We start from the raw sequence: 15,535 nt of genomic DNA, 5'->3' as shown, positions 1-15,535 counted from the left end.
CATAATGTACTGACCCAACAGAATGCATTAGCAATCCATTTGTTTTCCCATCTCCGCTTTCCCTCAATAAATAAAGCACATTACTTCCAAACCAAGGAACCATGTGAAAAACGACTTCAAACGACGTCTGAAACCTGAAGCCATATAGATATAATGAATAACTTCAATCGCATCCCACATACCGGACCTGTTGCTCTTAACGTCACATGAGTATCAGAGCAACATAACGGCACAGCATATCCCAAACAAAAGCCTCAGATCCGCCACACAAAACTCTCTCTGCGCTCAACTCCAATTGCTTTCAATTACTATACTTTTCTCTTCTACTCTGCAAAATTACTTTCTGTTGAAAATGTTTTTTTGGCATTCAAAAGAAAAAAAAATGAGTCTTGCAGATGCTTTTGTTTTGTATAAAAATAGGGATAACATATCCACACCTCCATTCAAAGCAACAACAAATACATTGTACCCAACTGCAATTGTATTTTAGTTTTAGGACGAACCTAGTGGGCTTTGTCATTTCTATACTCAAACGGTGAGAGCTCCATACTACTATTACTAATCATGTTCCTGTCTACCTAGGAATGTTGGGTGTTCTCACCAGGGGCGGACTGACAACTCATGGGGCCCCCGGGCAATAGAAGATTATGGGGCCCCCGGGCTTACAGATGGCCACCACGCCAGGAGGCAGTGTAGAGGCGGTTCAGCTAAAATCCCTGGATTTTTACATCAAAAACATGTCAGTTTCGGACATATCAGGGACAGATGTAAAAAAAAACACAGATTTTTACATACTGTCCCTGGTTTTACTGAGCCTGGCAACCCTGATGGGCCCCCCTAGTGGTATGGGGCCCTCGGGCAGTATTTTGATTATTTGAAGAGGCCCTCCCTCCTTTGTTTATACTGTGAGTGTGAATTTATGTTTTTAATGTCGCCAGTCATAGCCCCTGTGTGGGCAGACTATTTTTTTTTTTTTGTATTACTGTACATTTTGAAAAATGAAAATCCCAAATTTTGGGTTGTCAGAACAATTTAAAAGGATAAAACCTCCAGTGAGATTCCTTAATTTTGAGGGAATTTCATCTAACTGTTTTAGCTATGGGACTGGAAGTGAAAAAGATATCTCCCCAATGGGACACAGATGGCAAAAAAGACACCAAAATGGTTTATAACCCTTTCTTAATTTATCCAAAATTGACACACATGCCTTCAAGTGGAGCTTTACCCTTAACAACTTGATAAAAAATGTAGTTCTTTAGCAAGGAACATACATTCCACATTAATATTTACAGTATGCTATCAAGATAAGTGTGTGCCGTAAATTGCCATCAGCATTGTTTCTGTTTCTTTTTGCCGGAAGCTGTTATTTTGCTGAAGCTTAGAGACCTGGACCAGCAGTAAATCTTTAGCTTGTCAACAGATCGGCCTCTATTGGCTCTGATTTTTGGCGCAGTGACAAAAAATATAGAGCAACTGAGCATGTGCCAAGCAGGTTACATAGTTACATAGTTAGTCAGGTTGAAAAAAGACACAAGTCCATCCAGTCCAACCACAAAAAAATAAATAAACAAACAAAATAAAAAAACACAGTACAACCCCATACACCCAACTCCATAACCACAGTTGAGACAGTGTATTGCTGCACTGGATATTAAACAATAAAGGTGAGCCTTTCTAAAACATTTTAACACAGTTGAACCCTTAAAATAACTTTCCAATCTCAGGGAATCCCTGGTAAAAATTATTATAGCTACAACTCATGATACATTAGTGTAGTGGTCAGTGGGAGGAATGTTCCTTAAACTTGTAGTTGTTGGGAAGAAGGCCTCCCTTACAGATAGCTAAAAGAATCAATAGTGTCTGTGTGAACCTACAGTAGGTGCATGCGATATTGTGTCAATCTCGCTCCCTTTCTCGGCGAGATTGACCTCCTACGAGCCCCATCGTGGGAGCCAGCGCCGAGCTGGCTTGCCGCGATAGAGACAAAGCCGTCATAGAAGCGACGGGAGATTCCCGCCAATTCTACACGTGTGCGGCGTTTGTTATGAATCCTGAGGGGGAAGTCCCCGCCGGATTTTAAATAAAAATCCGGCATGGGTTCCCCCCTCAGGAGCATACCGGGCCCTTAGGTCTGTTATGGGTTGTAAGGAGAGCCCCCCTACGCCGAAAAAACGGCGTAGGGGGTCCCCCTACAATCCATACCAGACCCGTATCCAATGCACGCTACCCGGCCGGCCAGGAAAGGAGTGGGGACGAGCGAGCGCCCCCCCCCCCTGAGCCGTACCAGGCTGCATGCCCTCAACATGGGGGGGTTGGGTGCTCTGGGGCAGGGGGGTGCACTGTGGGGCCCCCCCACCCCAGAGCACCCTGTCCCCATGTTGATGAGGACAGGGCCCCTTCCCGACAACCCTGGCCGTTGGTTGTCGGGGTATGCGGGCGGGAGGCTTATCGGAATCTGGGAGCCCCCTTTAATAAGGGGGCCCCCAGATACCGGCCCCCCACCCTAAGTGAATGGATATGGGGTACATCTTACCCCTACCCATTCACCTGGAGGAAAAATGTTAAAGTCAATAAACACAACACAAGAGTTTTTAAAATAATTTATTAGTCTGCTCCGGAGGCCGCCCCCTGTCTTCTTTAGCTCTGTTTACCAGGGGGGGCTTCTTCTTTGACGTCTTCGGGTGGGGGCCGCTCTTCGCCGCCGTCCGGTTCTCTTCCACCGCCGGGGGGGGGGTCGCTTTTATAAAAGCGCCCACTCCTCGGCGGGTTTCCTCCGACATCTTCGGCGGGGGTGGTGTGCTTCTTCTTCCGCTATCCGGGGGGGTCTTCTTCGGCTATCCGGGGGGTCTTCTTCACTCTCCGGGGGTCTTCTGCTATGTTCGCCGCTCTCCGCTGTTGACTCGGCGCACCCCGGTTCTTCCTCCAGCTGTTCGGTGCCTTCTCCTTCAGCGCTGAACGTCTATCTTCTTCTTCCGTGCTGTGACGTATTCTTCTTCTTCCGGGCTGTGACGTCATCTTCTTCTCTTCACCCGATGTTGACACGCCGGCTCTTCTCGCTGAGCCCGGAAGAAGAATAATACGTCACAGCACGGAAGAAGAAGATAGACGTTCAGCGCTGAAGGAGAAGGCACCGGACAGCTGGAGGAAGAACCGGGGTGCGCCGAGTCAACAGCGGAGAGCGGCGAACATAGCAGAAGACCCCCGGAGAGTGAAGAAGACCCCCCGGATAGCCGAAGAAGACCCCCCCGGATAGCGGAAGAAGAAGCACACCCCCCCCCCCGAAGACGTCAGAGGAAACCCCCCGAGGAGTGGGCGCTTTTATAAAAGCGACCCCCCCCCGGCGGTGGAAGAGAACCGGACGGCGGCGAAGAGCGGCCCCCACCTGAAGACGTCAAAGAAGAAGCCCCCCCTGGTAAACAGAGCTAAAGAAGACAGGGGGCGGCCTCCGGAGCAGACTAATAAATTATTTTAAAAACTCTTGTGTTTCCGTAAAGCTTGTTCCTCCTTTATCTGGAGAGGCAGGCCCCCAAGAATTAGATTTTCCAGACTAAATCTGCCCAGAAATGGGGGGGGCATAGCTCTACCTGATCTTAGAAAATACCATCAGGCGGCCCTACTAACAAGAATTGTGGACTGGAACCTACATCATAGGGTGAAAGATTGGGTGAACCTTGAGCAATCCCAATCCCATCACGATTTAAAATATTTACCTTGGATTAATCCCAAATATCACTCAAAGTCAATCAAAACACATCCCATTATAGGCCCCACCCTAGAGATCTTTCGCTACACCTTCAAGAGCATAAATCCTTCCCCTTGGCTAGGCCCTCTAACACCACTTTTAAGCAATCCAGACTTTCCTCCTGGTCTGGAAAAATCGTTCCCGACGCATAAGTGGCCTCACAGCAATGTCCTATCTAAACACTTCTTTAAAAATGACAGGTTCCTATCTAGAGAGGACCTACTCAAGAACATCAAGCCCTGTAACTTATCACATTGGAACTATATCCAAATCAAGCACTTTTTAACCAAGAGAGATAATATTCACCATTGGACAAGACCCTTGACAGTATTAGAGAGATTATGCACCAAAAATACTCCTCAAAGACACATTATCTCATCCCTATACAACTCACTGTTTGAGGACTCCAACGACTTCTCCAGTTCATCATGTAAGGCGTGGGAGAGAGATTTAGACACAACTTTGTCAATCGAAGACTGGGAAAAAATATATTTGTATGCCCAAAAAGGATCACTCAATGTGGCCACACAAGAAAGTTGTTACAAGATCATAACCAGATGGTACAGAACCCCTTCTACCCTACACAAAATTTCACCTCAGGTATCTGACAGATGCTGGAGATGTAAACGCGAGGAGGGCTCGATGCTACATATCTGGTGGTCATGCCCTTTAATCCAATCTTTCTGGATATCGGTACACGAAACTGTTAAACAGGTTACCTCAGAGAACCTGAGCTTTACGCCACTTCAATACCTACTACACTATAACTCTATCCCTAGGAAACAATACCTGAAATCCCTCTCCATGATCATGATCAATGCGGCGCGACAGTGCATTCCATGTCACTGGCGTTCCCCCCACGTGCCAACAAAAGTGGAATGGTTTCGGAGAATTAATAACATAGAAAGAGTCGAAGAAATTATCAGCATCTCCCAAGAGAGAATTGTCCAATTCTCAGCGATCTGGTCCAACTGGACTACATTTAAGGTATCTCAAAATTATCAGCAGGGTATTTCATGAAAGAGGTCTAAAGACAGGAAAACACCTTAGATTACAGTATATATATAATCTTTCCTCTATCTTCTTATGTCACTACGGTTAAAATGTCATGGAGAAATTTTTTTTTTTTTTTTTTTTTTTTTTTTTTTTTTCCCTTTTCCCTCCCTCCTTCCCCCTCCCATACATCGGCACAATCTGCACTTACATGCGCATACATATATTTCTTCTTCTTTTTTTTTTTGCTTGAGTCAGAAAACAGTAGAAAATGAGAAAACACAACTTAAGGTGATAGTTCTGCTATTTATGCTTGATTTCCTAAGATAATCCTTGTAATAACTAAATAAGTGTATTCTATCTATGCCAAAATTATTTTATTGTCAAATTACCTGCTTATTGTATTTTGTACTTTGTATGGTACACTGTTATTCACCCAATAAAGAATTTATGAAATAAAAAAAAAACTCTTGTGTTGTGTTTATTGACTTTAACATTTTTCCTCCAGGTGAATGGGTAGGGGTACGATGTACCCCATATCCATTCACTTAGGGTGGGGGGCCGGTATCTGGGGGCCCCCTTATTAAAGGGGGCTCCCAGATTCCGATAAGCCTCCCGCCCGCATACCCCGACAACCAACGGCCAGGGTTGTCGGGAAGGGGCCCTGTCCTCATCAGCATGGGGACAGGGTGCTCTGGGGTGGGGGGGCCCCGCAGTGCGCCCCCCTGCCCCAGAGCACCCAACCCCCCCATGTTGAGGGCATGCAGCCTGGTACGGCTCAGGGTGGGGGGGGGTGGGCGCTCGCTCGTCCCCACTCCTTTCCTGGCCGGCCGGGTAGCGTGCTTTTTATACGGGTCTGGTATGGATTGTAGGGGGACCCCCTACGCCGTTTTTTCGGCGTAGGGGGGCTCTCCTTACAACCCATAACAGACCTAAGGGCCCGGTATGCTCCTGAGGGGGGAACCCATGCCGGATTTTTATTTAAAATCCGGCGGGGACTTCCCCCTCAGGATTCATAACAAACGCCGCACACGTGTAGAATTGGCGGGAATCCAAGTGCGCTTGCTGGAATGTGCTGTCACCATTCAAGCGAGTGCGAGATGTCGGCACCCTGTCGCCGAGAATCAGCGCGATGCTGTCGTGCTAAAAACACATTCTCGGCGGCAGGTACTGTATCTGAGAGTCAGAAACTTCTCATTGGTTGTAACTGTCCGCTTATCACTGTAAATATTTGTTCAGCACTAACTGCTAGGTGGAACTTTTCTGCCTCCCTCTTGGTTCCCTGGGGAATGTTTTAATCAGCAGGATCACAAGACCACTCCTTCTTCCTGTCTTAGAAAGAAGGCCTCTTCCTGTAACTCAGATTTCACATTTAGATGCATGCATAGGACCTCATGGAAGATGTCTGCTGAGAGAACTCCTAAAGCTTAAAAGTGTTGTACCCCCTTTGGAAAGCGGAGCGAGGTATGCAGAAAAGAGTGCATTATTATTATAAAGGTGTATATGTTCTTAGATATAAATTGTGTCCATGCTGTTTAGTTTAAATATGCTATATAATCCAAAGCATTTTGCATGTGGCCATGTTTCCTTAAATGTTTAATGTCATTAGATGTGTGCAGACAACTGTAATCCACCTTGTAACTTCACACTGTAATTAACCCTGTAACCCCATTTTGGTGATCACTGTAAACAAATGTATTGTATGTCATTTTACAGTTTTCACTGTGCTATGGTGCTAATGATGTTCATGGTTTACGGTGCTCAAGGTGTTAAAGAGAATAACGTTCAACCCTCCTGCATACCTTTGTTGCAAAAGAATAAAAGTACTGCACCCGTCAGAAGCTCTCATCTCGTAATTTACTCGATGCCAAAGGGGCATTGGTCAAGGAACCCCTAGCAACCAGTGGAGGAACCCTAGGGTTCCATAGAACCCTAGTTGAGAAACCCCGATATAGGCACTTATTTGTAATGTTTTACATAGCTATACATGCAAAAGGGGCCAGCCTGAAGTTATCTAGCAGGACTTAATTTTCTGATTAAGGTTCAACTTTAAGTAAAAAAAAAAAAAAGAGGCAAATGATAAAAAAAAGGGGGGGGGGGGGTAAGGGAAGCTTCCCAAGCATGGAATTACACATCTATACAGACATTAAAAATCATGGCTGTTACAACTTGCGTGGATTTCTGTCTCTGACTTTCTGTTCTTTCCACAGTGCTAAGATAAAGTATGGGTTCATCAATATTCCATACCAAGGGAGTCACAAAAGTCTTGCACTAGTTGTCCGTAAAATGGTACTTAATTTGTACATGATCTATAACACCGCCACTCAGGTGAATCACCTAATCTTACAATCGCTTTACATGCTATACATGTGTATAATCAATAAAATCGAGCTGGAAGATAGAACTACAAATAAATTATCATTTTATGGACAACTAAAGCAAGACTTGTGTGACTCCCTTGGTACAAAATATTAGAAATTATTGGGTGATTTAATTCTCCAGCACCTATGAAAATGGGAATACAGTAAAACCTTGGTTTGAAAGTAACTTGGTTTGAGAGCGTTTTGCAAGATGAGCAAAATGTTTTAATACGTTTTGCTTTGATATACAAGTGATGTCTTGATATAAGAGTAATTGTTCTCTTTATTCCTCCCAAGGCCTCCTGCTCTCTAGCATCTTTGTCACCTCCTCCAGGACTTCTCCCAAGCCTCATCCATCCTATGGGACTTCCTACCCCAATCTGTCCAATTATCTCCTACTATGTTTGCTTTTAGATGATCCCTTAAAACTCTCCTTCTCAGACAAACCTATCCTGCCCCGACCTAACAACTGTACTTTTTTTTCTCTATCAGATCATCCCCCAACAGATATTACCTTTTGTATCACTTGGCCCCCCTCCTAGATTTTAAGTTCTAACTAGAAGTGCCCCCTGATTTCTCCTATATTGTATTGTAACTGTACCATCTCCATCTATGTTGTAACTGGACGGCGCTATACTGTTGCCGCTAGATATGTACGTTCCCGTTTGTAACAAATGTATTTTCGTACAAATTTGTTCATTTTCGTACCCATGGAATAATGTGTACATACGCAAAAACTGAAAGCACCAAAATACGAAAACGACGGGATTATGAATGAGCCGCATAATGAACAAGCGCAAATACGAACGAACGATTCGACAATCTTATGAAAATACGACAAAGCGGAAACGGCAAAAGAACGAAAATGACATCTATAACTAATGATTTGCATTCTGTATCTTAAATCCTTTTTCTGTTCGTATTTTCAGTCGTATGTTCATATTTTTATTTGTGTGTTTTGTAAATCCGTTTTTTTGGTCTGTTCGTAAATGTGTGTACTTGATTCGTTTTTTTTGAATGGGCAGTGAGTATAGTTAGTTAATCAGCTTCTCTTTTGTGCCGACTGCCGAGTACAGTAAAGCCAAATAAACTTTTCTGTGGATTTTCGTCTGAAGGGAGATCAGTTGGCCAGACTTTTGAACCCAAAAATGGTTTTCTAAAGCTTACAAACGAACAGATTTTTTGAAAACGAACGGAAAATGTTCGTTTTTATGTTTGTTGGCAAAAAAGTCTGACCAAGTGTACGGGGCTTAACAATAGTTAATATGGATGAGCCGTGTGTTGAAAGTGCCGCGAATCCCGCAATATATTTACGAAAGTACAAAATGATGAAAATTCACGAAAATTATTGTCTAACAAGAAACGAAAATAAATTAAACAGAATAACGAATCATCCCGCATGTACGAAAATAAAACGGTAACCAAAATACGAAACGACCGGAATACGAAAAAATTGCGTTGTACGAAATACGAACGGGAACGAACAGGAAAACGTGCGTCTTACGAAATGACGAATCGGAACGAACCTACGGAATGATACGAAACGGAACAAAAGAATACGAAAATTTTTGCTGTGCACATGTCTAGTTGCCGCTATATAAATAGTAGGCCGGATTCAAAGAGATTTGCGCATTATTTACGGAGGCACAGGGCAATGTTTTTGCCCTGCGCCCCTGCAAATTTGCTCCGCTGAACTTGATTCACGGAGCAGAAGCTCCGTGAAATGCGCGGGCTCCCCGGCAAAATGCCCGGAGCTAGAGCACGCAATTTAAATGATCACGTAGGGGGCGGGAATCATTTAAATTAGGCGCGTTCCCGCGCCGATCGTAGAGCGCATGCTCCGTCGGGAAACTTTCCCGACGTGCATTGCGGCAAATGACGTTGCAAGGACGTCATTTGCTTCAAAGTGAACGTGAATGGCGTCCAGCGCCATTCACAATTCACTTACGCAAACGACGTAAAATTCAAATTTCGCGACGTGGGAACGACGGGTATACGTAACATGGGCTGCCCCTGCTAATAGCAGGGGCAGCCTTGCGCGAAAACCGCCGTACGTAAACGACGTAAATTGCGTACGCAGGGCTCGCGCAACGCTGTGAATCGGTGTTAGTATGCAATTTGCATACTATACGCTGAGCACAATGGGAACACCACCTAGCGGCCATCGCAAGAATGCAGCCTAAGATATGCGGGCATAAGAGCCTTATGCCGCGCATATCTTAGGCTGCAGTCGGCGTAACGAGGTACACAGGCGCAATTGCTTCTTGAATCCAGGCCAATGATAATAACTGGCCCTAAATGGGTTTTTTATTTTGTCTGTGTCCCCATTATGGAGGTTTTCTATCACTTCCAGTCCTAATAGGAAGTACAATGTAATTCCCGTAATTCCCCCCAGTAGGGACGGTAGTAATGTCCTCATAGAGGTTCTTCCCTTCACATCAAAAGAAAATAAAGTTAAAAATAAATATATATATAGGATCTTCTTTTCACTGTTATTTTATTAAGGTTTGGTAAAATTGGCACGCTAAGTTTTCTCGCAGGTTAGTTAAAGCGGTAGTTCACCCCCCCCCGACACATTTTACCATCGAGACAGGCATTGTAGCGCGAGCTACAGTATGCCTGTTCCGATTTTTTTAACCCCGTACTCACCTTGTAGTCGTCCATCGTAGATTCCGGCTCCCGCGGGGAATGGGCGTGCCTATGGAGAGGGAGGATGATTGACGGCCGGCCCTGGCACGTCACTCTCCCCGAAGACAGCCGGAGTAGGTCTCGGCTCTTCACGGCGCCTGCGCACAGGCTATGCGCACGCGTCGTGAAGACCGAGCCTATTTCGGCTATTTCCGGAGAAGCGTGACGCGCCAGAGCCGGCCGTCAATCATCCTCCGTCTCCATAGGCACGCCCATTCCCCGGAATCTTCGATGGACGACTACAAGGTGAGTACGGCGGTAAAAAAATTGTGACAGGCATACTGTAGCTCGCGCTACAATGCCTGATTTTAAGGTAAAAAAAAAAAAAAAAAAAATTTCCCGTCGATAGGGTGAACCCCCGCTTTAAATGTGATCATTTATATATATATATATATTTATTTATTTTTGCAGTGTAATTGTATGATTTGAAATCAGGACAATTTGCATAAATAATTTAGAACAGATCCCTATCACATTAAAAATCCACAATTTACATTGCACACACTCTGCTCTTATGTAAAGTGCCATTAGGTTTAACAGCTGCTAGAGCCAAGTCTCTAATGATTTTCTTGTAAAGATCACAACAGCTTAAGTGTCATGAAAGATAAACACTGCTGATGTTTGACTTGATGGTGGCAAATATATAACACGGCTGTAATAATCGGGATTTAGAAGAAGTACATAGGGCATGCCACATATATCAATGTCAGATGTAAATTCCATGTATTGTCAACTTATTGAATACAATGTCCAAGCGCAGAGTCCGAAATGGAAATTAGAGCATGTGTCAGTGGGGACTAAAGAATTTCGTATTGTAAGCTGAATCTTTACTTAGGGGTACATATAGGTGGTAGGACCATACCATGTTAAAACGGTTTTAAAAAAAAAAATTGTACATTTATAGATATGCACTTTACAAATTTACATTACACTCCACTGGCTTCAGAAATCAGGGAAAAAATAATACATGGGAGTGTAAAAGAAAAGAGCCACACCCTATTAATATTTTCACTGCCAGATATTTATTTTTTATTTTTTTTGCACACATTTAAAAAAAAATGTTTTGGACCTTAACTACTTCAATACAACACCCTCTTCCTGCCCAGGCCAATTTTCAGCTTTCAGCCCTGTCTCTGCTTAAATGACAATTGCGCGGTCATGCTACACTGTACCCAAACAGAATTTTTATCATTTGAGCTTTTTTGTGTGGTATTTGATCACCTCTGCGTTTAAATTTTTTTGCTAAACAAATAAAAAAAAAACGTTTTCTTTTGTTTCTGTTATAAAATGTTGTAAATAAGTAAGTTTTCTCCTTCACTGATGGGCACTGATAAGGTGGCACCAATGAGGTGGTACTGAAGGGCACTGACGATGTGCCCAGTGCACTGATAGGCACCGGTAGGCGGCACTAATGGGCACTCATGGGTGGCACTGGTGGGCACTGATGGGCACTGATAGGTGACACTGATGGATACTGAAAGGCTGCACGGATGGGTACTAATGGGTGGCATTAATAGGCTGCACTTCTGGGCACTGATGGGTACTTATAGGTGGCACTGATGGGCACTGATATGCAGCACTGATAGATGGCACTGATGGGTACCACTGATGGCACTGGCAGACATTGGGGATGGGCACTGATTGGAAGCTGCTTGGGCACTGATTGGCATTTACTTGGTGGTCTAGGGTGGCATACCTGGTGGTCCTAGCGGCATCCTGGTGGTCCTGGGCGGGCATCCAATGGGGGACTGCGCTGATAAGCAATCAGCACAGACCCCTCTGTCAGGAGAGCAGCCGATCGTCTCTCCTCTACTCACGTCTGTCAGACGTGAGTGAGGAAAAGCCGATTACCGGCTCTTCCTGTTTACATCGTGATCAGCCATGATTGGACACAGCTGATCACGTGGTAAAGAGCCTCCGTCAGAAGCTCTTTACCGAGATCTGCGTAGAAGTGTGTCAGACTGACACACCGCGCCACCACTGTTATCTTGCTGGACATCATATGACGCCCAGTCAGGATAAATAACCACCGCCCGGACGTCATTTTGCTATAGGCCGGGCAGGAAGTGGTTAAAGTGATTGTAAACGGTGACCTTGTAAAACAACCCATTCAGTTCCAAATAGAAATGAAACACAAATCATGTTTGTGTAGATATAAAAAATAAAAAAAAACATTATATAAACCTGTTTCCCTTTTTTTTTTTATATAAAAGTGATCACATTCCCTTTTTGTTAAGTATGTCATTATATCATTATCCTTCTCTTCCATGTTCTCCATCACCGTATAGATATTGCCCTCATCTCCGGATATGGACCTAATAAACTACTTAGGTCAGTCAGTGCATTCTCATTTAACACTTTCGCTGCCTAAGCCATTCTTGTGTTTTTTGCATCCTTATGCAGCGTACACACGACTATTTTTCATGATGAGAAAAATGCAATTTTTTAAATTGGTCGTTAAAAACGGTCGTGTGTAGGCTCTAGAACATTTTTCTCTATGAGAAAAAATGGGCATTAAAAATTTAGAACATGCTCTATTTTTTCTCTGCATTTTTTATGTCGTCGTTTTTCTCGTCGTGATAAACGGTCGTGTGTAGGCTTTAACGACGGGGGAAAAAAACTTGCATGCTCAGAAGCAAGTTATGAGAAGGGCAATTTGCATATTCAACCCAAAGGGCGGCGCCATTCGAATGGAACTTCCCCTTTATAGTGCCGTCCTACGCGTTGTACGTCACCGTGCTTTGCTCGAGCATTTTTTTTCATGATCGTGTGTATGCAAGGCAGGCTTGACTCACGTTGAGAAAAACGTATTTTTTTTCCATGACATGAAAAATGGTTGTGTGTACTTTAGACTTGAAGATGACAAAAAATCGTGGATCAGTGCCACTTCCTCAGGAGCATTGAGAACTGCAGTATATGGAAAACAATAAACAAAAAACAATATACTATATATGCTCCTGAGGAAGTGGCTCTGATCCACGAAACATGTAGAGCAATCTTTGAGCAACCCCAACAATTGTCAAGATCTCAATGGTGTCACTCCAGGCAATATCAACTCTAAACTGCTACGCTCCGTCGCAACAGTGTCATCAGCTTTCTAAGTTTATACCTGCGGTTTTCGTCACCCAGCCTTATGTCTTGACATTTTGTTCTTGTTTTTACTTATCTTTGTGTTTTATATGCTTCACCAGATGTAACTGATATCTGTGAACTATATTTATTTGAAAATTATTAAAAGTCATTTTTCATATTTCCAAAAAGTGCCTATAAAATCCATCTTTTCTACCACAATTCTCTAAATATTTAGGATGTGGCACTGTATATATTAAGGGTGTTGATTGCCACCCAAGGGCCCAGCAATCAAAATCTAGCATAAATAGGAAGTTAAGCGGTTGGAGTTTCTGATGGGTTGGAGAACTTGACAGAACCCCTGGAAGTGACAAAATGGTCAACACTCGGTGGTTCTGACGTCACGCAGTGGGAGGAACAGCTATAGTTCCTCTCACTCTGAGGCCGGACATGGATGGCACTGGTCGTATTGCTTCCTGATCGCTTGGGAGAGCCTGGTAATGGTGGTGGCGGCAGGAGGGGGGTTGGACCCTATTTCACCACCTATAAAAGTATTCCAGTGGCTGCCCAGCCACTTGGGAATACTTTTACATGAACGAGAATCGCCAGTTGTAAAAAATTACACCGTGATCATGGTTGTAGCCAGTGGTCGTTAGGGAAAAGCCCATGAATTTTGAATGGGGTAGTAGTGCACCACACACTATAAAATGGGCATGCTCCTTTTGTTGATGGAATGCACCAAACACACAGCATTGCATTGTGGTGTACTGTAGTGCACTTGTGCTGCCTGCTGCTGTAAAATTGCGTTGGGGAGCCATGCAAAATGAATGACACCTCAACACAATATCACAGTAGCCGGCAACACATCACACTACGCCACGTCAACATGAATGGCACCGCTGTTTATACACCACACCATATCATGAACAGGAGAATATTAGAAAATGTTATTCCCTATGGCACAACCAATAAGGATTTACCATCCCCATTCCAATATTTGCTAGGTGGGAAAACAAGGAAACTGAATAGTTAGTATGTGAAATAGATCAATTTTTTTTTTTTTTTATGAATTAATGTACCTCTGTAAAGGAGACTCACCTTGCGGTTGGCGGCTGGGATGGTAGATCTGAATATCGAATGGCTGAGCGCTTGTCTTCTGTATAACACTGACATTTTGGCCGGTCCATTTGTTTGCTTTAGACAATGTGTTCGTCCTCCAGTCTGTCCAGTATACGTCACTGCCAAACAGCGACACAGCAAAAGGATGGGAGAGATATTCATGTCCCCGAATAATTTCCTTCATGGAACTTCCGTCATATAAAGCTGAGTAGATTGCGTCAGATCTAGAATAATGAGAGGAACAGAAATATCAGCCTTGGACACACAGGGCGGATTTACTAAAACTGGAGCACTCAGAATCTAGTGCAGCTGTGCATGGTAGCCAATGAACTTCATAGTCAGCTTGTTCAATTAAAGGGGTTGTAAACCCTTGTGTTTTTTCACCTTAATGCATCCTCAGTCCCCCTGCATTTTCTCACGAATACTTGTTGATCCTGCCAGTGAAGTCCACCTAATGTAGCTTCCTATGATGGTGTGGCAACAATGTTGCACTGTTCCTGGATCCAGAACATAGTTGCCACTCTCATGTGGGAGGTGCCTGTATGCACTACAATCGGATAAAACATGGAGGGTCTTGGCTATCAGTGATGTTACGCCATTTCACTAGTCTATAGCTTGTCAATCAGTACCTGACCACACCTAATCCTGTCCACTGCTCAGGGCCGCCATCAGGGGGGTACAGGCAGTACACCTGTAAGGAGTCCGATGGTCCCCAGGGGTCCGTCCGCCCCCCACAAGGGGCCCGCACAGGAGGAGGAAGAGGTGACAAGTCATTTTCGGCCCCCTCCCCCTTCTCAACTAGCTGGCTGCACAGGAGGAAGAAGGAGGACAAGCTAAGAAGCTGATATGTCATTCGCTGGCTGCACGGGAGGAGGAAGAGGTAAGAAGTCAGCTTCTCAACTCGAATGTTCTGCTTTGGCCCTTCCTTGAAGCTGTGTAAGGGGCTCCAAAATTCCTGATGGCGGCCCTGCCACTGCTTAATGGATGACATAACTGCCTCTGCTGCTGAAACCCTCCAACTGTGAGCTGCAGTGTCTGAGAACAGGAACATGTGAAACAAAAATGAAGGACGATTTGTCCCAGACAGGTAAAAAGTTTTTATTTTTTTTATTTTATGAGATTCATGCATCATATGCTACCTGGATTTGATGCAGCTCAGTGACCAGATCTGAACCTAGCCACTCTCCCCCACCTTGGGTCTTTATGCCCCAGGTTGGCATGGTGTCCACCTAAGCATTTGCAATGGCAAGGCGGTGTAGGACTGGCTAGAAGACGGATTAATTTGATGCAGTTGGTCAGCTTAAAACATGTATTGCAATATATGTGAACTAAATATCCTTGTTTTTCATTGCATAGTTTGGTGTTGTAGTTGATTGCGTTTGTGTGCCCTAAAATTCACTTTAGTGTGTTTTATCACATAAATTACCCTTGGGCTAATAACATGTGACATAAAAGATTGGAACTGCCACTCTTTTATTGTCTACTTTCAGGAAATATACACTGTATGTAATATTCAGTCCTAAACATGCAAAACACACATAAACAGTGCATGTAGCAAAAGGGT

At 44.1% G+C, this 15,535-nt stretch overlaps 1 protein-coding gene across 1 annotated transcript in view; it reads right to left on the bottom strand.

Annotated features, from left to right (window-relative positions):
* LRP1B (LDL receptor related protein 1B) overlaps nt 1-15,535 on the bottom strand; it is a 1,757,966-nt gene that overhangs the window by 599,360 nt on the left and 1,143,071 nt on the right. The window contains exon 27 of the mRNA XM_040358043.1: nt 13,951-14,195. Coding sequence (XP_040213977.1) covers nt 13,951-14,195 — 245 coding nt within the window. The remainder of the gene's footprint in view (nt 1-13,950; nt 14,196-15,535) is intronic.

This window comes from Rana temporaria, chromosome 6 (assembly GCF_905171775.1).
Source record: "Rana temporaria chromosome 6, aRanTem1.1, whole genome shotgun sequence".
In the NCBI taxonomy this organism is placed as follows: Eukaryota; Metazoa; Chordata; class Amphibia; order Anura; family Ranidae; genus Rana; species Rana temporaria.
The sequence above is the reverse complement of the archived record's forward strand: the minus strand, read 5'-3'. Positions and strand labels throughout refer to the sequence as shown.